Source organism: Sinocyclocheilus grahami, unplaced genomic scaffold, assembly GCF_001515645.1.
Source record: "Sinocyclocheilus grahami isolate Dianchi unplaced genomic scaffold, SAMN03320097.WGS_v1.1 scaffold51.1, whole genome shotgun sequence".
NCBI classification, from domain to species: domain Eukaryota; kingdom Metazoa; phylum Chordata; class Actinopteri; order Cypriniformes; family Cyprinidae; genus Sinocyclocheilus; species Sinocyclocheilus grahami.
In genome coordinates, this window is record NW_015505230.1 from 1,432,239 (window position 1) to 1,456,192 (window position 23,954).

The 23,954-nt window shown below is 38.5% G+C and overlaps 2 protein-coding genes across 2 annotated transcripts in view; one reads left to right on the forward strand and one right to left on the reverse strand.

Annotated features, from left to right (window-relative positions):
• The window catches only part of LOC107583224 (probable E3 ubiquitin-protein ligase HERC3), a 39,074-nt gene extending 29,656 nt beyond the window's left edge, over positions 1-9,418 (forward strand). The window contains exons 22-24 of the mRNA XM_016269373.1: positions 6,274-6,436; positions 6,673-6,775; positions 9,019-9,418. Coding sequence (XP_016124859.1) covers positions 6,274-6,436; positions 6,673-6,775; positions 9,019-9,227 — 475 coding nt within the window. The 3' untranslated portion in view covers positions 9,228-9,418. The remainder of the gene's footprint in view (positions 1-6,273; positions 6,437-6,672; positions 6,776-9,018) is intronic.
• A 1,749-nt stretch (positions 9,419-11,167) lies between these two features.
• LOC107583225 (protein FAM13A-like) overlaps positions 11,168-23,954 on the reverse strand; it is a 43,998-nt gene continuing 31,211 nt past the window's right edge. Inside the window, 11 exon segments of the mRNA XM_016269374.1 lie at positions 11,168-12,426; positions 12,569-12,670; positions 13,267-13,463; positions 15,276-15,359; positions 17,134-17,229; positions 17,342-17,425; positions 17,519-17,724; positions 17,953-18,034; positions 19,284-19,425; positions 19,504-19,720; positions 21,188-21,356. Of these exon segments, the coding sequence (XP_016124860.1) occupies positions 12,303-12,426; positions 12,569-12,670; positions 13,267-13,463; positions 15,276-15,359; positions 17,134-17,229; positions 17,342-17,425; positions 17,519-17,724; positions 17,953-18,034; positions 19,284-19,425; positions 19,504-19,720; positions 21,188-21,356 (1,503 nt within the window). The 3' untranslated portion in view covers positions 11,168-12,302.

Below are 23,954 nucleotides of genomic sequence, written 5' to 3' on the forward strand. Positions count from 1 at the left end.
TTAGACGCGCACTAGAGGCGGTTTAGCCAATCACAACAGACTGGGCTAGCTAACCAATCAGCCTATTTCTGAGGGAGGGGCTTCATAAAAGAAGCAAATGATCCATGCGTTTCTCAGAGAAGAGAGAGAGTGGTGTGGAATAAAGGTAAATTATGTGAAAAATAATGCGTTTTTTTTAAAACGGAGCATTAACACATGTTAGACTGCACCCCATAAACACAATCAAGCCTAGAAAAAAAACACTGAACCACCCCTTTAAATGTTGCTTCTTTTAAATGTAAACTGAATATATTCATGCAGCTAGCTATAAATATGTCCTGGTCCTTGTTTTGAGACCTCATTTTAATCTGTCTTCTGACTTAGACTGGCCGCTTATGTAAAAATCCCTGCAAACATCACGATTTATATGCGGTCATAGGCAGAAAGCTGTCATTTGTTAAAAGTAGGAGATGATGTGTGGCCCCTTTCCTGCTTGGGTAAGCCAGGGGTTTGCTTTTATATCCTGCAGCTGGTGAGCTCTTAGCTGCGATTACAGGAGGGAGAGACAATTAAATGCCTGTCGATGACTCTAGAGATAAAAAGAGTTATCAGTTTGAATTCCAAAACTTCAAATTTTCACTAAATGTTTGTCATTATATGTGTTCACCTGTCTACAGGAGTCTTCAGCAGCTCCTGGAGTATGAGGGTGATGTGGAGGAGACCTTCTGTCTGAACTTTGCAGTAAGTTGCTGGACACTAAAGTAAATATGACCCCTCTAATTCGGCCACGTTCGTCTGATTAGAAGAATATCACTGATCACTATAAATCATATTATGAAGAAATTCCCAAGTCAGTGCTTTAGTAAATAAATTAAACTGAACTTATCCTTGATATCACACACATGCTGCCAAGACGGTTATTTGATGTGTGAGCTTTGACATCTGGAAGATGAAAAGCGTTTGCTCATTTGCCATGTGTCCCGTCAGTGTTTCCTGTTGGATGATGGAACGACATTCAGCAGATGTTTTTTGGTTTATGATGCAGAATTAGGGAAGGGCGATAAAAATAAAACATTTATGTCTCAGTATTTTCCAAGCTTTTAACAATATTAGCTGTGAACTAGCTAATGAAGTTGCTATTTTTATTATAATTTTATATTAAAATAAAAATTAATGTAAGAACTTTAAAAAGTTAGACTTTTCACTAAATTAATATTTACTGATATTTAATCATAAGTAACAATATAACAACGCAACGTATATATTTAATCAATTATGTTATATTTAGTAAAAACAGTTTATTTCATAATGTAAACTAGAACTGATTTGTATCTAATAGGACTTTCCAAATCAGTGTTTTATTGTTAACTAAAACTGTGAAAAATTGTTTGTGGTAATTGAATAAAGAAATGAATGAATAAAATTACAAATATTAAATATACAACTTACACTTAAAAAGAATAGAAATTAATGAAAATTAGACATGTTGACTTGGTAAATAACTGAAGCACTAAAATGAATTGAAATAAAAATAAATTAAAGCTAAATAAACACATTTTGACCAAAACAGAATGACTAAAATTTAAACTTAAATTGAAGTGAAAATTGATAATATAAAAATAAAAGCAAATTCAAAATATTAATAAATAATATAATAGCATGTACTAAAATACTAAAACACTTTCCAAGTGTGTCGCTAATTTTATGAGTTTTAAACAAGAACCTATTAAAATATACCCATCTTAACACTCTCATACTCTCGTATGTCATAGAGATGAGTGAACATTGTTTTAGTGAAACTTAAATGTTCAAAATAGTACTCTAATATTGCTGCGATATTCACAATGTTGCTTCATTTAAAGAGATAGTTCACCCAAAAATTAAAATTTCATTATGTTCCAAACCTGTATGAATTTCTTTCTTCCGCTGAACACAAATTTAGATATTTGGAAAGATGTTGGTAACCAAAGAGTTGCTGGTAGCCATTGACTCTCATTGTATTTTTTTTTCCATACTATGGAAGTCAGTGGTGCCAGCAGCTGTTTGGTTACCAACATCCTTCCAAATATCTTAATCCAAATATTTTAATTCATACAAGTTTGGAACAATGGGAAGGGAGATTAAATGATGTCAGAATTGAGATTTTTTTTCTTTGAAAAGAAACTATCCCTTTAATCGCATTAACAAAATTTTTTGCATATATGCTGTAAATATTCTATATATCGCCCAACCCTGTTTAGAATGTGAGTCTGCAATTTTTAAGATGTTTATCAGATATTTGAGCAAAAATAGTGATTTTTTTCCCCCCTATGAACATAATGAGCACTTTCACAGATGTTTCGTCGACATACTAGGGTGAAGGGTTACTTGTATTGGTCAAGACAAAATGCTCAATGACAAAATGTAACAACTGTGTCCACAGATTACGAGAGAGTATTACGGGATCACAGAAGTTAAAGAGCTGGTACAGGGCGGGAAGACCATCACTGTGGACAAGACGAACAGGTGTGATTGTACACGGAGTCTGTGGTGTGTGTCTCTTTAAATAAAGGTCTGAAAGAGGTCGTGTTGTTCCTGCCCGTGCTCCATATTTCAGTGTCTGTGAGAGGAAGTGTGTGTGTGTTGTCAGAGGGAACAAAATTGCAAGGTTTCAGAAGCTGCAGAAGCAGATGGGACAGCACACAAATCCAAACAATCCAGAACATAAATCCAAACAAAAAAAAAAAGCATATAAATGAACACACATTTGTGATGTATGAAGAATTGTTGCTGCGTTCACGGTTATATTACAGGAAAAACATTAAGTCGAGATTGTATGAATAGGAAAATAGTTTAAGAAAATAGCAAAAGTATTTGATAGGAACGTGCATGTGTGTTATATTTGTTTGTGTATGTGTGTGTGTCCTGCTGTCTGACGGTAAGATTAGGCAGAAGGCCTGTCATCTTGATCTCAGATCAAGGCTCGTTCCCACAAACACACACACACAGCATACCTAACGTTAATATATGACCTCCTGAAGAGATTACAGGTATTTAGCCCAGCTCAGATTATCAGTCTTAATTCACTCGGTCTGGTGTGTGAGTGCATGTGAATATGTGCACTGGATTACATTCATCTGATGTGCTTTATTGATCCTTCAGGGAGATTTGACAAACTGTTGACTAGCTAACATAGTTCAACATTCCCTTTCAGTGGCATGTACAATCATTTTATGAGTTTTAAACAAGAACCTATTAAAATATACCCATCTTAACACTCTCATACTCTCGTATGTCATAGAGATGAGTGAACATTGTTTTAGTGAAACTTAAATGTTCAAAATAGTACTCTAATATTGCTGCGATATTCACAATGTTGCTTCATTTAAAGAGATAGTTCACCCAAAAATTAAAATTTCATTATGTTCCAAACCTGTATGAATTTCTTTCTTCCGCTGAACACAAATTTAGATATTTGGAAAGATGTTGGTAACCAAAGAGTTGCTGGTAGCCATTGACTCTCATTGTATTTTTTTTTCCATACTATGGAAGTCAGTGGTGCCAGCAGCTGTTTGGTTACCAACATCCTTCCAAATATCTTAATCCAAATATTTTAATTCATACAGGTTTGGAACAATGGGAAGGGAGATTAAATGATGTCAGAATTGAGATTTTTTTTCTTTGAAAAGAAACTATCCCTTTAATCGCATTAACAAAATTTTTTGCATATATGCTGTAAATATTCTATATATCGCCCGACCCTGTTTAGAATGTGAGTCTGCAATTTTTAAGATGTTTATCAGATATTTGAGCAAAAATAGTGATTTTTTTCCCCCCTATGAACATAATGAGCACTTTCACAGATGTTTCGTCGACATACTAGGGTGAAGGGTTACTTGTATTGGTCAAGGCAAAATGCTCAATGACAAAATGTAACAACTGTGTCCACAGATTACGAGAGAGTATTACGGGATCACAGAAGTTAAAGAGCTGGTACAGGGCGGGAAGACCATCACTGTGGACAAGACGAACAGGTGTGATTGTTCACGGAGTCTGTGGTGTGTGTCTCTTTAAATAAAGGTCTGAAAGAGGTCGTGTTGTTCCTGCCCGTGCTCCATATTTCAGTGTCTGTGAGAGGAAGTGTGTGTGTTGTCAGAGGGAACAAAATTGCAAGGTTTCAGAAGCTGCAGAAGCAGATGGGACAGCACACAAATCCAAACAATCCAGAACATTAATCCAAACAAAAAAAAAAAGCATATAAATGAACACACATTTGTGATGTATGAAGAATTGTTGCTGCGTTCACGGATATATTACAGGAAAAACATTAAGTCGAGATTGTATGAATAGGAAAATAGTTTAAGAAAATAGCAAAAGTATTTGATAGGAACGTGCATGTGTGTTATATTTGTTTGTGTATGTGTGTGTGTCCTGCTGTCTGACGGTAAGATTAGGCAGAAGGCCTGTCATCTTGATCTCAGATCAAGGCTCGTTCCCACAAACACACACACACAGCATACCTAACGTTAATATATGACCTCCTGAAGAGATTACAGGTATTTAGCCCAGCTCAGATTATCAGTCTTAATTCACTCGGTCTGGTGTGTGAGTGCATGTGAATATGTGCACTGGATTACATTCATCTGATGTGCTTTATTGATCCTTCAGGGAGATTTGACAAACTGTTGACTAGCTAACATAGTTCAACATTCCCTTTCAGTGGCATGTACAATCAAATAATATTAACTAATAATAGGTCAACTCTTCTGGGCAACTAACACAATGTCATAACCAGATACACCAAGAATGGTAAAGGACATGGTTTCTTACGTCACAACAAAATCTAAAGAAAGGAATAATAAAAGCCTATTTTTGTTTCAAAATTCAGTAATGTGTTCAAATTTAGTTCTTATTATTTGTACAGTATTTTTTTACAGATTTTTTTTTATTAATCTAATGGGAATTATAATTACCGGTATATAACATTAATTATCGTCTTTATCAAATGACTGTAATACCATGATAAAAAAATAAATTAAAAAAATCAGTGTAAAGGTAATACAACAAATAATATCATGACGTATAACTACATATAAACAGCAGTGTGCTTATTTAAAATATAAAATGTGGTTAATTGTCATAAAAAGTCACAAATGCCAAAAAAGCTATATATATGCAGTGTATATATACAGTATATATATTAGGGGTGTAACGGTTTGCAAAATTCACTGTTCGGTTCGATACGACACAGTGGTGTCACGGTTCGGTCCGTTTTCGAAAGGGGGAGGGGGGGTTGGGTAATTGCTTTCGTCGCAATGTTGGAAATATTTATGTTTTATACCATGAAGGCTAGCCAATAAATATCACTAGAAAGTGAAAGTAAAAACGAAATGACGGAGCTTTTCTTTATCTGACGCTGCATATTCTCTCAGAGACGACGAGAGACCAATCTACTTCAACATATGCTGATTACGGTATATAGCTAACTGTTTTAATTTATTCCCGTAATATTTCTCTTGTGGCCCGTACATAGTAAAAAACAAAAAATAAATGAGAAGAAACGTATTTGGTGTTAAACAGATTGTTTTTGAAAGTCGGCACTTTAAATAGGCTAAATAAAGCTTTTTATTTCATTGATTTTTATTGATGACTGCTGTCTTAATATTTTAATTATAGGCTTATGATTAATTGTATAATAGACCTGTTTTAAAAGACCTTTTTAAAAGAAGAGCAAATAGCCTTATGTTTTGTTATCCTTGCAGCGTGTCAGTTATGCGGTAATATTGCGGGGGAAATTAATTGTAATTTTAATTTAATAATACAATTTAATAATAAAAGTAACTTCTTAATAATAATAATAATAGGCCTAATAAAAATAAGAATGTAACAGGGTTACATTAATTGAAAATGCCAAATCCTCTTAATATTGCCAATAATTGATGTTTTTGACAATATCTCTGGCTATCGCCTATACAAGATCCTCGTCTTTCGACGCACCCCAGCAAGAGGTGGTTATCGCTGGGCAGACAGCACGTTGCCTGTTATGTTATTTGGGCTGCCTTGTTGAGCACAGTGGTACTGAGAACATTATATTTCACACACTTTAAGCTCTTTCATTTTCAAATGTTATAGGATTAGTCCAACGAATCGTTCGGTTTGTAATGTGTACCGAACCGAAAACCTTGTACCGAACGGTTCAATACGAATACGTCTATCGTTACACCCCTAATATATATATATATATATGTATATATATATATATATATATATATATATAGTATAATATTATATTTTATATACAGTGGGTACGGAAAGTATTCAGTATGTGTTCAGTGACTCTGTACAGGAGCAGTATTCGGCCTTCTCCAGCGGTTTTCTGAAGGTCTGTGGTGGGGAGATTCTCTCTCTATTCCAGCCCTCTGAGCTCATGGCCATGGTGGTGGGCAACAACAACTACAACTGGGAGGAGATGGAGAAGGTGGGACACGTTTCATACAGCTGTGCTTCACAATTTTATTTACCTGAAGGTCTGTGGTGGGGAGATTCTCTCTCTCTTTCAGCCCTCTGAGCTCATGGCCATGGTAGTGGGCAACAACAACTACAACTGGGAGGAGATGGAGAAGGTGGGACACGTTTCATACAGCTGTGCTTCACAATTTTATTTAGACTCTGCCTTGTGTTTTTCATGGCTTTGTATCTCTTCCCCCCCCCCAGAATGCCTCCTACAAGGGCGAGTTCTCTGCATCCCACCCAACAGTTAAGATGTTTTGGGAGGTGTTTCATGAATTTCCCTTGGAGAAAAAGAAACAGTTTTTATGTAAGTGAGAGACAACAGTGTAATGGTTGGTACTATTGAATATGTTATATAAAACTGTCTGAATATAAAGCTAGAGCTAAGACCTGCTCAAACCAAAAGTGAAACAAAAATATAAAGCAAAACACCATTTTTTTTATTTATTGTGCTGAATGAAATCGAAATGTACACCAGAACTATATATAGTGCACCTCTGGTCTGCCATTCTCTATAAACTGCAGAGGGGAGTTTGAAGAAATCCAAACACTACTTAAAGTTTGCAAACAACCATAAAACAACTTAGCTGAAGGTTTGCATTGATTCCATTAGTAGCAGCCGTTCAGAAGAGTTTACTATGGCTCTTCTAAACAAGATTGCTCATTTGGTGTTGGCTGTCAAAATAGATTTTGATTCATTAGCATCAGCTGTTGCTCTGTACTATGAAATGAGGCTTGGGACCCTAGAGCTTAATTTTTCGGTCAGTAAGGTTTTGGCCAGTGTTATTTTAGTATTATTTATATGCTGTTACAGTTTTATTAATATTTTGAATTTTATCATTATATTTTAGTTTTCATTTTAATTTTAGTTTCATTTTTTAGCCATTTGATGTGCTTTTGTCATTTGTATTCTTTTTTAATATACTGTAACTATTTAGATTTAATTTATTTTTAGTTTTAGCTCCGTTTATTTTAATACATTTCCAGTAATTTTAGTGCTTCAAATGTATTTCAGTTAGTTGCAACATTTCAAATGTTTTGTTTTGTTTTGTTATATATATTTATATATAAAATATATAATTCAATGTTATTAATAGTTTTTGTTTCAGTTAACAATAACCTTGGTTTTGTCACCATATGAAGGGAAAAAAAGTATTTGTATTGATAAATTTTATAGGGCAATCAAAAAATAAAATGGCTATGTTAATGTAAACTGATAAATACAACTTAATGTGTGGTCACATTTAAGTCAAGTCAAGTCACCTTTATTTATATAGCGCTTTTAACAATACAGATTGTGTCAAAGCAACTGAACAGCATTAATTAGGAAAATAGTGTGTCAATAATGCAAAATGACAATAGTAAACACTCATTTTTCAGTTAAAGACAGTTCATCATTGAATTCAGTGATGTCATCATCCAGCTCAGTTCAGTTTAAATAGTATCTTTGCAATTATGTCAACGATATCGCTGGAAATGAAGTGTCCCCAACTAAGCAAGCCAGAGGCGACAGCGGCAAGGAACCAAAACTCCATCGGTGACAGAATGGAGAAAAAACCTTGGGAGAAACCAGGCTCAGTCGGGGGGCCAGTTCTCCTCTGACCAGACGAAACCAGCAGTTCAATTCCAGGCAGAAATGAGAAATTAAGTTTCTACAATATTTAGTGGTAGTTTATCAGTGGTGACTGTCAGTTAATGTACATATTGCAGAAATGTACGGAAAAATCAATTAAAGACGTAATCAAACAGACGATGAACATTATTAACAGCAATTATTATATGATGCAATCAAACTTATAGCAAAATGTGGTAGTTCTGTAAGTTGTTTCAGGGTTGGCATCATCTGAGGTCCTCTGAGGGCTTGCATCATCTCTTCTCAGGTGTTCTGGATCCAGACTGAAGCTTGTGTAAATCCTGTAATTTAGTGGGTACAGGATCTAACAGTCATGTTGTTGGTTTAGATGCAGTGATAAGTTTATTTAGCTCTTCCTGTCCTATAGTTGTAAAGCACTGCAGTTTATCTTTTGGTGCGATGAATGAAGCTGTAGTATTATATGCTGTAGAATCTACATTTGTTATTGTATTTCCCATTGCTAACAGCGAAAATCCAGTCATTTTAAAAGGAATCCGCCCAATTGGGAATTTCACATAAGGGAGAAACATTCCCCCATGCAGATTTTGCACCAACACCAGGTTTTTCACAGAATGCTGCTTGCTTTGATGTGCTGCAGGGTTGCCAGGTCTGCAAAACAAATCTAGCTCAACTGCTGTATATAAAACTCAATCCCAATCACATTTTTTTGTGGTTTTCCCCTCTGTCGGGGATTCCCTCTGTCAAAATTTGAAGCGTTCCAGGGGGTGGGGATCGCTTTAACCTGCAGCAACAGTGTAAAAGTAGCCCAGTTCAGACTTGGCAACACTGATAGTCTGTGAATTCTGTGTGAGTGGTGCTTTCCGCATCATTACACTATTGGACTATGGACCTTCTTTGCGCCAATGCAACTGCGCCTTAACAACGCAGACCAAATTAGTGTTTTTGTCTTCCCACAGTGTTTTTGACAGGCAGTGACCGCATCCCCATCCACGGCATGGCCAGTCTACGCATCGTCATCCAATCCACTGCTGCGGAAGAGCACTACCTTCCTGTGGCCCACACCTGCTATAACATGCTGGACATGCCCTGCTACCAGACCAAAGAGACCCTGCGGCACCGGCTCACGCAAGCCGTGGAGCAGTACGAGGGCTTCAGTCTGGTCTGAGCAGGATCTACAGAGGTGGCTTTCTGTATGCTGACACTGCACTTTAAACCTGTGGAGAAATGGAAACGAATGCTGCTCTCGTGTTTATTTTACCACAGATGAGCACATCCTGAATCTCATATGAGTAAATATATTATTTTCTTATTTATACAGACGGACTCTGTTTTGCTAATTTGGTTTAATCTTGAGATGTGCACAGTTTTTGTTTCTTTTTCTTTTTTGCTTCCTTTTTGGTTATACAAATTTATATTTTTTAAATGACAAAAGTAAATAAGGTTAGGATTGAGTTGGCAAAAAATTAATTCATTTGATTTTCTTTATATATTTTGTAAATGTTACTGTTTTTTAATCAGATTTTAAAACCGATGGGTTGCTCTTGCCTAGACCACGTTATTTTGTTAGGCATGTCCAAACCTGTTCCTGGAAGGCCACTGTCTAGCAAAGTTTAGCTCCAGCCCTAATTAAACACACCTGAGCCAGCTAAGTTAGGTCTTCAGATCAAGTGTGTGTTGGAACTGGTTGGAACAAAACTAAACTTTTCTCCAGGAGCAAGATTGGACGCCCCTGTTATTTTGCTATTTTGAATTTCATGAAGGAAGTAAAAAAATTTTGGAACAAATTTAATAGTTAAAGCATATGAAATGCCAATCAATCACTCATTATTGACTATAGCTGGGTGTTTAATCCCATTCAGAAAGAGCCATCGCAACCCTACAAATCGGGGGCTCGTCCGGGATGAAGACAGTAAAAGTAACACAGCCCCATCAGCATGGTATACCGGACAGACAGTTTTAGGCCCAATACATTTGGGATGTCCAATCCTGGTCCTGGAGGGCTAATGTCCCGCAGAGTTTAGCTCCAACTTGTCCCAACATACCTGCCTGGAAGATTCTAGTAAACCTGAAGACCTTGATTACCTTGATTCGGGTTTTCATTCAACTACGGTTGGGGTTAAACTCTACAGAACAGTGCCCCTCCAGCAACGGGATTGGATACCTCTGCAATGCATTAAAGAGATTTAACTTGATGAATAATCTCTTTTGTTTCTGAGCTTTCCAGTTCGGTCTGTGCTCAGATCAGATGTTATGCATTTTCACTCCTCATGAATCCATTCCACTGGTTTTCCTTTAATGTACAGTAGCAAGCCATTAACATAAAAATGTCTCCTATTAATGATAGGCATGCATGAGCATGCCATGCCCAGGTTGAACGCTGAAGCTGCTTTTTTGAAATATTTTAATTAACTATGGGGAAAAAATCTGATATTTCTCTTAAAGTGACATCAGTTGAGATTTCATTGAGGAACAAATCCAGCAATAACTACTGGTTGATGTACGTGTACTAGTTATGGGATTTTAATTATGTTTTAATCCAACAAATGTGAATATTCTAACAGCTGTGTTCTTCTTCCGGTCAATCCATTGCCGCTTTCAATTTAATCCCTCCTGTTGTTTCACAGGAAGGTCATATGCTGTAAAGGGGATTTTGTTTTCTATTCGCATTTTCTTTCTGAGTGGAGCATTAATGTTGGGTTGTTATTAAAAAATGGATCAGAGTGACTTAGCTTTGTGGTTTTCCGATATGGTGGATGATACAGGACTGTCAGGGACCACAGTGAGTTGTTTGCTGTGGCCTGTGGTGTTTTGCATCTAGCTGCATGAGATGTATTTGTTTGTACTTGATGGAAGGCCATATAAAGAAGTGTTTCTATCCAACTTATTCCTTTCTGTCAATGTATGCAAACAAGGGCTTCTTAGTGGCTACCGATGCATTGTTATTTTAGTAAAGTATATTTACTTTTGTAGCTTTCAAATGGAATATATTGTTTTATCTATTTTTTTCCAGAACAATAAAATTATTTCACCTCAGATTAAATATTATCAAACGTCATGGCATTTTCTTGCACTAAATGGCATCGAAATGAAAACCCAACACCTGTATATTCAGAAAAAATAGTTTGGTTTTATATCATATATACAAAATACAAATACAATCATGTACTAAAATGTACACACAGTATTCATCTTTATCCATCAGTCTTGTCATGTTCAGTAAAAACAAAGGTCACACTAAAATTTTCCAATCTGGAGAATAAGAGATAGGGGTGATGTGCTCGCTGTTTGTATCTGCGTTCACGAGGCATAAATGCTCAGTGAGGCCCCACAGTTTTGTTTTCTATTGCTCGCTAACAATAGAGATGGTTTTGAGGGTTCAGTCCACCCACATCACTGTTAAACAGTGAGTTTCATTTGATGACCAGTAAGACACTAGAGTACAAAAAAACACTACAAAAAGAACAATGAAAGCTGGATTATAGTACCTTTTTTTGTGCGTTTCTACATTAGAGAATGGCAGATTTCTTATGGTTGTTCATTTGCACATTTTTTTCTTTCATAAAGAAAATAACTGAAGTAAATTCTAGCTTAGTCAATGGTCTTAGTGGTGTGGGGGGGATTTTCTCAGAAGCATTAATGTTCAAAATAAACAATTATGGCACCAGTAAATAATGAAAACTAATATACAGAGAGCCTTCCTTCCACAAATTGGTTACATTCTTCAATTCATCAAATACGACAAATTCCTATAATGATAAACTCTCCTCATCTCTATACACAGACAATTTAAGACGCATTATCTCAATGTTCTTCAAAGCTTATGTCTGATTGCGAAAACATTTGTTTCTATATTACAGCAATATTAATGTAGAAAAAAAATCTAAAATTTGAAACAAAATGTCATATAATACAACATAACATAACAGAAATTTTCTTCTGGACTTCAATGGGAATTAAGATCAGAGATTCACAAGTAATCTGATTGTTTTCTGAAATCCAGTCTCATAGCAGATGCAAAAAAAGCAGTCCAAAGCAGAACACAAGTCCTTTTTGCTGTACAGTGGAACAAACAGCACTGTACATCTGCTAAAGATGAACTAGGCATGTCTTGGCGTCCTTCAAAGCCAAATGTGCCTGTAATGAGTCAATAACAGAGGAACATGTCTTTGTACACATTATATTGCTTTGGATAGCAATGGCTGGTCCTTGTTTGGCTAGTAAAGTAAATCCCAGCTGAGCACTAGATGAACTTAGAAGAGTCTCTTTTACTGATGAGCACTTCCAACAGCCTTAGCTTGGCTTTAATGTGCTTGTATTCATTGTATTCTCCAGCCAAGGGTGAGCGATCTTCCTTTTGCACGTTTCTATGGGAACAGCAAAAGTAGAGCAGTCAGTAACAAGATGTTGTTTCTCTCTGTAGAGACAGATTTAAGCTTATGAAAATGTACAATTCTAAGAACAAGCATGTACACCTTTTAAAATTCATATTGTGGAAGTTTTCGTTACCTGCCATTCTGTTTGAAGAACTGATCCTCAAAATCACGGAGGTTTTTGCGGATTCTTTTCTTTTCTTCACGGGCTTCCTGGAGTTGTTCCACGAGTTCCTGCCTGTGTGTTTGGTTAAGAAGGAGTGGAGAGTTTTGAGATTCTTTCTACCCACCACAGCAACAATGCAATAATTTGAGGTTTCAGTGGTTGGCACATATTACTGAACATTTCGCTTTTTTAAACTTACAAATTACTTTTAGCCTATTATATAAATGGCCTTGTAGCTCCACAAAAGATGGTTTATATGAATACAAGGAAAGTGAAAGATCTATAGGGGTGCTTACACACTACAGTTGTAGGTCAGAGATCATCGCATATTCATTGGTTTCAAAGGGTACGAAAAGTGACACTACATCGCACAACCAAAGGTTGAGAACATTTTACACCTTTAGTTTACCAGGGCTGTGTTTAAAAAAAATCATCTTAAGCATAAATAGATTGTAGAAACCATTGGAACCAATGGTCTCTACGATCAACTTTGGTTTACAATGCTTGTGAAACAGCCCAGGTTAGTCTCTTTTTTGAGAGAGACCTGGTCATTAGAGATCTGGCATATTCCTACTTGATTTCTAACTATCTTCAAAATGGACCTCAAAACACGATCTTGTGTGTCAGCACCCTAAGACATAGGTTTCTATTCTAAACCTTATACTTACATGGTAGCAGCATGCAAATTGGACAATCTCATGTCTGTGGTGTTCTTGGAGGGTGATAGGTCATCAACAGGTGAGATGAAACCATCTGTGTCCTCATCCAGCTGGTCAAGAAGTTCCAACATGGTCAGTTCCGGCTTAACCGTGACCGTGAACTGTGTCCTGGTATCACTGTCATCGTCCGAGCCGTCCTCCTCCTCCTGGAAAAAGAGCAGATGGCGATGGTTAGTTGGATTGCAGCTTAACTCTGAGAGTTTATACCAGCATGACTGAGCAGAATCAAGCGTAACATTGATTTTGAAGGCAAATCTCATTGACATTTAGCAATCATTGTGCATCAAGCCTCTGTCGTGACAAGTGTTAGTACAAATGAAAAGAATCAGAGCTCCAGCAGTGCAGTAAATTATATTAATTCCAACTGGAGCATTTGGTGCACTGACTTACATGAGTTACCATTTTGAGTTTTTCTTTAATACAAAACCCAACAAGGGTGTAATCAAAAGGCAATGGAATCAGCAGGAGTCGAATCTCACAGCACTCCCATGCAGTTACTGATTCATGATTAATTTAATGAGGAAACTAGTGGGGAGAAGGAGGTGGGTCAGCCGAATCACTGGTTGGTTGAGCAGTAGCAGCTCTTCACCTTGGTGTCGCTGAAGAATAGGGCTGGTACACCCTCGATAATGGGCTGCAGCAGGGGGCCTCTGCGCTTGCTGGAAGGCGAGCCCTGTGGTGGTGTTAATAGTGACATTACAACCCAGTAAACTACATATCAGCCAACTCAGGGCAGGACTCACTAATGGACTAGGGACCTATGTTTTAGGGCAGTAGTTCCCAATCCTGGTCCTGAAGAACCCCCAACATTGCAAGTTTTTGATGTCTCTCTTATCTGAAAAACACATTTGAGGTCTTGGAGTCTTTACTAATGAGCTGATGAGTTGAATCAGGTGTGTTTGAATAGAAGACGTCTAATATGTGCAGTGTTGAGGGTCCTCCGGGATTGGGAACCACTGTTTTAGGACATATGGCTCTGCTAAATTGAGAACCCATGGTTTAAAAACTGATGCTAACCAAATATTTCACTGGAGCAGCATATCATTAACTAAAAAAATGGAGGAGCTACAGCTAATTTACGAGTTGTTGTATTTCACATGCATATCATACTGTATTGAGCAGGGGGAAATATTATATCAGCGGTGTGGGAATATGACCAGAGTGGCTGTTTAATGCTTTGGAGGACTTTTAGGAGTATGTGTGTAAGAGACTTAGGAATTATAAGGAATACTGTAACTATCCAGCTACAGGATATGACCTCATTGAGCTTCTCTTGAGCTCTTACTAAAGACGGGCTTAGTGATGCTAACGAGCCCCGGCACTGCCACCGCATCAATACTACAGCTAAATGCTTATATTGTGCTACTGCTAATGCTATGTCCTCTACTAATACCATGGAGATTTACCCATACGGTTTAGTTAAAAAATAAAGTAGAAATGGCAGCTAGCTAGCCTTTAATACAATAACATTAGCTAATGCATCAGATAAGTATTAGCTTTTTTCCCAAAACTTAGAGAGCTGCCTCACTGCCAACTGCCTGCATAGGCAGCAACTCTGTCATGGAACTCTCAAGTGACTGATTTGGAATACTCTACGTAGGCAGCAAACGCATATAAGGCACACAATGCAAGAGACTCGTAATAGTTTCAACAGGCTACGATGTTAGCGTGTTGCTAAGATTACCCACATTCGAATAAGAATGCATATACATAGTACGCACAAGTATTATGTAAAATAACCAATTTATTTTTTATTAATACTTTATAATACTGAATGAAATTTCTCTTGAGTAGTCAGCCATCTTGCTGCATTGCATTCTGGAATTACCTTATCTGTGAAGGAATCATGCTGGCTTAAATATGGAGATGGTCCTCACTGCAGAACACAAGATCCAGGGGGCGAGGTTGGATCCAGATCCAACTCCTCCCACCTTACATATGCAGTAGCAGCTCTTCACCTTGGTGTCGCTGAAGAATAGGGCTGGTACACCCTCGATAATGGGCTGCAGCAGGGGGCCTCTGCGCTTGCTGGAAGGCGAGCCCTGTGGTGGTGTTAATAGTGACATTACAACCCAGTAAACTACATATCAGCCAACTCAGGGCAGGACTCACTAATGGACTAGGGACCTATGTTTTAGGGCAGTAGTTCCCAATCCTGGTCCTGAAGAACCCCCAACATTGCAAGTTTTTGATGTCTCTCTTATCTGAAAAACACATTTGAGGTCTTGGAGTCTTTACTAATGAGCTGATGAGTTGAATCAGGTGTGTTTGAATAGAAGACGTCTAATGTGTGCAGTGTTGAGGGTCCTCCGGGATTGGGAACCACTGTTTTAGGACATATGGCTCTGCTAAACTGAGAACCCATGGTTTAAAAACTGATGCTAACCAAATATTTCACTGGAGCAGCATATCATTAACTAAAAAAATGGAGGAGCTACAGCTAATTTACGAGTTGTTGTATTTCACATGCATATCATACTGTATTGAGCAGGGGGAAATATTATATCAGCGGTGTGGGAATATGACCAGAGTGGCTGTTTAATGCTTTGGAGGACTTTTAGGAGTATGTGTGTAAGAGACTTAGGAATTATAAGGAATACTGTAAATATCCAGCTACAGGATATGACCTCATTGAGCTTCTCTTGAGCTCTTGCTAAAGACGGGCTTAGTGATGCTAACGAGCCCCGGCACTGCCACCGCATCAATACTACAGCTAAATGCTTATATTGTGCTACTGCTAATGCTATGTCCTCTACTAATACCATGGAGATTTACCCATACGGTTTAGTTCAAAAATAAAGTAGAAATGGCAGCTAGCTAGCCTTTAATACAATAACATTAGCTAATGCATCAGATAAGTATTAGCTTTTTTCCCAAAACTTAGAGAGCTGCCTCACTGCCAACTGCCTGCATAGGCAGCAACTCTGTCATGGAACTCTCAAGTGACTGATTTGGAATACTCTACGTAGGCAGCAAACGCATATAAGGCACACAATGCAAGAGACTCGTAATAGTTTCAACAGGCTACGATGTTTGCGTGTTGCTAAGATTACCCACATTCGAATAAGAATGCATATACATAGTACGCACAAGTATTATGTAAAATAACCAATTTATTTTTTATTAATACTTTATAATACTGAATGAAATTTCTCTTGAGTAGTCAGCCATCTTGCTGCATTGCATTCTGGAATTACCTTATCTGTGAAGGAATCATGCTGGCTTAAATATGGAGATGGTCCTCACTGCAGAACACAAGATCCAGGGGGCGAGGTTGGATCCAGATCCAACTCCTCCCACCTTACATATACCTAAACCTACCATCTCCACCCCCTAGATGTGGATCCAACCCTGCCACCTGGATCTTTGTTCTGTAGTGAGGGGCTACTGTAAATATGGCCAAAGTGATGTAACTTTGAAGGCAGAATAATAAAGTTGCCTTATCTTTTGCAATAGCCTTCAACATTGGGAGTGCATGTAGCTCACTAGGTTTAGGAACACAGGAATTGGAACTGTAAACCAGGGGAGTTCAGTCCTGCTCCTTGAGGGCCGGCAGAATTTTGCTCCAAACTATCCCAAAACAACTACCTGGAAGTTTTCTAGTAATCCCGAAGACCTGGCTGGTTCAAGGTATTTGAGATTAGGACTAGAACTAAACTCTAAAGGACAGTGACCCTCCAGAAGCAGGATTGGACACTCCTGCTGTACATGAACTCCTACTTGAACGATTTCTCCAGCAGACGGAGAAACTGAAATGGGACACAAGGATACAATGGAGAGGGAAAGCAAGAAAAATGTTGGAAAAACTGAACTTACAATGACTGGAATGGCAGATGCTCTGCAGAGAATCTGTTTGATGAGTCGGTACCGGTCGTATAGAGGCTTCATGGCCTGCCTCTCATTCTTGGTGATCTAGGAAGTGTGACAAAAAGACATTGAAATCAACTTCAAAATATGTAGACAATAAGTTCTTAACCTTAAGAAGGTGAACTTATTGCACTTTTTTGAAGAATTGCATACTCACTGGCCTCCCGTGGATGCTCTCGTAATATAAAAGAGCTTTCTGAAGGGCCACTTTTTCTGCTCCTATCTGCTCACGGGTCATGTCCTAAAGAAGAACAAAGGATTAAATTTGAAAGATTCATGCATTTGTTTATAATAAAAAAGGTCAAATGAGAAACAAAATCCTTTGAAATCGCACCTTAACGTCTTCAGGACGGCCAGCCTCCTTGCGTTTCTCCTGCATTTTGTTCATAACTGCCTCTAGCGTGCACTCCACAGGGGGTTTGGGGGCTTTGGTCTCAGTGGGTTTCTTCTCCAGCTGAGATCCAAAGCTCTTGGGAAGAGTGTTGCTGCGCTGGCGGGGGATGGGCGTCAAATCCTCTTCTGACTTAAGCAACTTGTTATCTGTGAATTGAAGCCACTTGTTTACAAGAACTTTGCAAGCCATGAGCAGAGCAGATTAGATCAGGGATTGTTTTCCTGGTAGGCCCAACCCACAAAGGTTAGTGAGAAATGACACCAGAGACATTTTGTTTGAACAAAATATTATGAAGGTTGGATTGGCGTAGCTTATGTGATAAAAATCACTTTCATAACGGTAACTCGCTCTTGCAAGAGGAATTTCATTCATACCTTTTGAGTCTTTGCGCATCTTGGCCAGTTCATTCATCCACCGCAGAACCTCTGGATTGGCGGCTTTGTCGCCGTGTGAAGGCTGTACAGAAAACACTAAACTCAGTATCTGTAGCAAATCCAGCTAAATACATTTTGCATTGGTCTTTTCATCACAGAAATGGTGCATGTATAGTATTCTGAGAATTAGTTTTCAGAGTAGACTGCTTCATTGATTGCAATGGGTTTATCAGTGTAGTCATTGTAGGTTGTTTAGTCCTCGCAACAGATTTGATGCACTCACCCTGTATTTGCGCTCTTCTTCAAACTTCTCCTCAAACCTCCTGATCTTCTTCTTGAGTACATGGATCCGCTTTGAAAGCTGGGCTGAAGTGAGCTCTTCCCGGTCATCGTCGCAGGAGCCTAACGATGAGCTTCTTCGCCTACTGAATGGAGAACATTGTTAATTTCACCCTCTAAAAAAACATACATTATTTAATCTTCCAGACCGTTTGTTGTTTTACCTGACAAACGCGTGGGCATTTGGTGGAGATGGAGGAACCTCAGTGTCATCCAGATACTGCTGACTGTCTCCATAAGCGTAGAACCGCGGCGAGACCATTGGGTCGCTGTCCTCCTCCAGGAGCTGGCGAATCAGCTTGCCACCAGCGTGGGGTGACAGATGAGCCTCCTCGCGCTCCATACTCTCCTTTTGCCAAGACGAGTAGGCCGGGACTGGTTCTGTCAACAGACAAACATGCATGTGTTAATATGGAGGGAAACAACAAAGCAGCGTGTCTAGATTTTAACAAGTCATCAAGTAAGTTGCAAGCAAAACAGAGAAGTGGCAACAGGACATCCACAAGGTAGATTTAGTCTTTGTTGATACACAGTCATTGCCAAAGTTTGGGTGCACATTAAATTTTAACTTGGCTGATACTCTATTGACCTTGATGCTATTTCTGGCATCCTGAGGTAAACTGTTATAGCCGAAACCACAAAATTTGTGCAATTCAGCTCAGTAGACTGTTGTTTTTACAAAATACATGTGTACTTTTCATTGTAGACTATTAAATGAAACTGTGACAAGGTGTTCTTAAGTTTCGTGCACTACAGTTTATAGGATTGGTGGCTTTGTCGCCGTGTGAAGGCTGTACAGAAAACACTAAACTCAGTATCTGTAGCAAATCCAGCTAAATACATTTTGCATTGGTCTTTTCATCACAGAAATGGTGCATGTATAGTATTCTGAGAATTAGTTTTCAGAGTAGACTGCTTCATTGATTGCAATGGGTTTATCAGTGTAGTCATTGTAGGTTGTTTAGTCCTCGCAACAGATTTGATGCACTCACCCTGTATTTGCGCTCTTCTTCAAACTTCTCCTCAAACCTCCTGATCTTCTTCTTGAGTACATGGATCCGCTTTGAAAGCTGGGCTGAAGTGAGCTCTTCCCGGTCATCGTCGCAGGAGCCTAACGATGAGCTTCTTCGCCTACTGAATGGAGAACATTGTTAATTTCACCCTCTAAAAAAACATACATTATTTAATCTTCCAGACTGTTTGTTGTTTTACCTGACAAACGCGTGGGCATTTGGTGGAGATGGAGGAACCTCAGTGTCATCCAGATACTGCTGACTGTCTCCATAAGCGTAGAACCGCGGCGAGACCATTGGGTCGCTGTCCTCCTCCAGGAGCTGGCGAATCAGCTTGCCACCAGCGTGGGGTGACAGATGAGCCTCCTCGCGCTCCATACTCTCCTTTTGCCAAGACGAGTAGGCCGGGACTGGTTCTGTCAACAGACAAACATGCATGTGTTAATATGGAGGGAAACAACAAAGCAGCGTGTCTAGATTTTAACAAGTCATCAAGTAAGTTGCAAGCAAAACAGAGAAGTGGCAACAGGACATCCACAAGGTAGATTTAGTCTTTGTTGATACACAGTCATTGCCAAAGTTTGGGTGCACATTAAATTTTAACTTGGCTGATACTCTATTGACCTTGATGCTATTTCTGGCATCCTGAGGTAAACTGTTATAGCCGAAACCACAAAATTTGTGCAATTCAGCTCAGTAGACTGTTGTTTTTACAAAATACATGTGTACTTTTCATTGTAGACTATTAAATGAAACTGTGACAAGGTGTTCTTAAGTTTCGTGCACTACAGTTTATAACTCAAACATAGCGAGCACATGCTGTAATACCTGAAAGTTTTGTTTACTTACTATGCAGATGTCATGACCGTATAATAAGGTCAGAACAATTTAATGATGCATCCAGAAGAATGTTGCGATAAATGCTGACTGCAAAGTGACCTGTGGAACTGGCATGCATCAAACTTGATCTTATCTGTTGTTATAAAGTTGATATTGCCATATTTACAGCATTGAAGTGCAAGTAAAACCTTCAGAGTGTTCGCACAAGGCACCATTGATTAGGACAAACAGTAAAGCAATGTGTTTGTGCTTGGTACTATAATTTTTTTTATTTTCTGAGCTCTAAAAGACCATTAAACTGCACGTCAACAGTTTATGGGACTTTTTCTGAAGAAAAGAATGTAGTTCGCCTGTGGAAAAACTTGCTACTACAATGCTGGGGTGGTTGCCAGGGCATTTCTAAGTGCATTTGCAAAGGTAATGTGAGCAGTTGCCAGTTTCTATATAGTTGCTAATGTGTTGTAGGTGATTGCTAAGGTGTTAATGTGACGTTTCAAAAGTGTTCAGTGTTTTCTGGTACATTGCTATGCAGTCATTATCGTTATCAATGTTTTACTCTTAAATATTAGCAGTAATAACAGAGATGCATGACTTTGCAGTCAAAGGACTTCATTTCAGTGCATGCATACTCACTCGACCACAACTGCTCCACATGCTTTTCAAAATGCTGTGCAAACAATCTGGTGGAGCCTGAATTTCCACAGCCTCTTTGCAATTTTTGTACCGTGTCATGTGCTTGTTACAGTCATGCTTGAGAAGCTAATGGGTCAGGTGGACCTCTCCCTAATGGCGCATTTGGAGCCATTTTGTTGAGCCGGCATAATACATCCAAGCATGTGGTACAAGATGGCCTTTCACTAAAAGACTCACAAAAAGTCTCAGTAGGCCGTTGCGGACATAAATAAAGGCACATATTACTGTGCCTGTCCTCAGGTTGTTAGATGCTAGGTGGGTACATGCCAGTTTGGGGTGTTTTATGGGATTTCCATGCAGCGTTTAAAGGTCATTGGTGAGAAATGGGGATCAGGGATCTCAGCCCTTACCCTCATTGTGACTTTATTTTAAAAGGCTTTTAAAGTCAAGGAAAGGTGCGCAAAAGAAGTGAGAATCTGAAAGACAAAAGGAAAGAGAGGCAATTGAGATAACGGCCCAAGGAAAAGGTTTTACCATAGACTGCATAAAAACATGGACGTGGTGTCCGTGACCGTGACGTCACCCGTAGGTTTCCGAAGAGCGTTTTTGAAGCCTAAAGTAGGCGGAGCCGGCCGTCGCCATCATGGCAGCGCGTCACTCCCGGATAATCGGAAATGGGCAAAGAGGCGGGAGCTGGTTGCTGAAACCACGCCCACCTAGCTCGATGGTGGTGACAGCAGCGGCAATCCACCTGTCACTCAAGTGACCACGCCCTTAATTATGCAGAATTTTAAGGCTTAATATAATTTAAAAATAGTTATAAAAAAAATTCACCCCCCTCACAGTTGTCATGAAGGGCAAAATTAGCTATATAGACCAAAACCACTTTTTGTACCAGGCTGTAAAGTTGGGCAGGAGTCAGGCAGAAATGCAGCGAGTGATATATAAGATTGTGGAAATCCCAGTTGACAGGCATATGGGCAAACCGCTGTCTCTTGGCACTGCAGTGGGTCACCACAATGTGCTTTGGCACCGGCCATAGTGGGACAAAGGTCTAGCAGCTCAACATTACATACTTTCCTGAACTCTCATTTGACCTCTCCCATGAGCTGGAGCAACAGTTTGTTTTTAGTGCAACTGTATTTTACAGTCGTGTGAGCTCATATTTAGCAACCATATGCTTCCAAAGATGTTAACAAAACTATTTAGCTTGTATAATCATTTATACGTTCATCTGATTTTGTTCCACTTAGCATAATAAACTTAACTGCTACAATTTGTAGAATAGAACTATGTACACTAACATTCACAAAGCCTTTGCTTTAAAGCTTTTATTTGTATAAAGCTTTCTACCACACACAAAGCTGACCTATTTCATCATGATATCTGTGATTAAGCATGATTAAGCAGCATAACAAACATAATTGCTAATTGACTGCCCCCAAAATAAGTCAATTTGTTTATGCGAAAATTGCTTTTCAAAATAAATAGTCCCAAAGCTGATCATTTTCATCATGTTATCTGTAATTAAGCTGTTCCACTAAGCATAACAAACATAATTGCTAGGATTTGCGCAAAACTATTCAAATGACTGATTTGTGTAGCTCTTTTCAAAATAAATACGGTTCCTTTTTCCTCATGTTCGTCTTAAGTTGTTCCATTTAGCATAACAAACTAAATCACTAGGATATGCAGCATAAAACTAGAAAAATGCACCCCAAAATGAGGCAGTTTATTTATTTGTAAAGTGCTTTTCATGATAAATATCGTCCCAAAACTCACAATTTTCATCATGTTATCTGCGACTACATAGCATACCAAACTTCTGTGTATAACTATGAAAATGCACACTGGACAGCCTTAAAATGACTCAATTCAAAATCAGAATTCAGTTTTTTTTACTAGTATAGCACTTTTCACTATACATATTTTCACATATTCCAAAACTACCTAAATTGCCTTGGAAAAAAAAAACATGCAGAAACCATTCAAAATGGTTTCTGTCTAAACATGAGACAACAAAACAGCACTTAGAGGAAATATCTCACGTCGCACTCCCAGGAATGTCTCTGTGAAGACCTTGCAAAACCACAGGGCAATGTTTTGATCATCTTAAGAGTAACTGTCAAGCAAGATATGTCATTATGTACGCAGCTGTTTAAAGTTCTCAGTAGAGGGTGCCATAGAACAAGTCCATGATACAGTATAGAGATTCTGCCAAGGCTGGGACCACAATATTAAGTACTATATTAAAGTAAAGGGTAATTGTGAATCAACATGGCAACCCTCTCAGCAGGGCAGCTCCATATGCTATGCGCGATTCACTGTCTTCTGTGTCTCCGTGGCAGACCTCAAACACTGACCGTACACTACAAAATTTCCAAGGTCATGGCGAAAAGGGGTGTGTTGCGCATGTTTGTGCAAGTCTACAACTGGCACATGCTGCACGAACTGAAGAGGAAACAGGAAGGGAGACTATTGTACATAGCCATGACAGGTTTTAAAGGCTCAGACGTGACGTGCACATAGCAACAGCTCCCAGACTCCTGGATTTAAAACCTCCTCCTGTTTCACTTCTCAGTTGCTATGACTATAAGGCCCTCCACTAAACGTCTGTTTGTTTCTAACCTCAATACTGAAGATGACAAATGCTGTGAATCCTAAGCTTGGCTGAAATGCAGCAGTTGTGAAAATGCATCAAATCACTGAACAAACCCCATTTTATTGTGATGCATCTGCTCAGCGAAGTTTATTTAGATTCTGTGTACTGCTTGCATAAAACATGGTTTTAAACACAGCAAAATAGTCATTTTAAAATAGATAAGCAAAATGAATAAACAAAAAGTGCTGTATGTATGTATATATATATATATATATATATATATATTAATAAACAATAAAGTATGAGGCAATTCCAATTTATAACGATATACATTAAAATTAAATAACTTCTATATCAAAGAATATGAAGAATAAACAAAAAAAGCCCAAATATGCAATCAATAGCCTGTCTAGTGTTTACAAACACAGGGTTATAGCCAAAGGGGAAGTGTGGGGAGAGAGAAAAAACACATGCAACTGCAAGAACCACAGATGAATCCAGTACAAACTCAAAAAATCCCAGACTCATCGGAGTTAAAATTCTCAAGGGACATCGCAGGGCTTTGAAGAAGCACC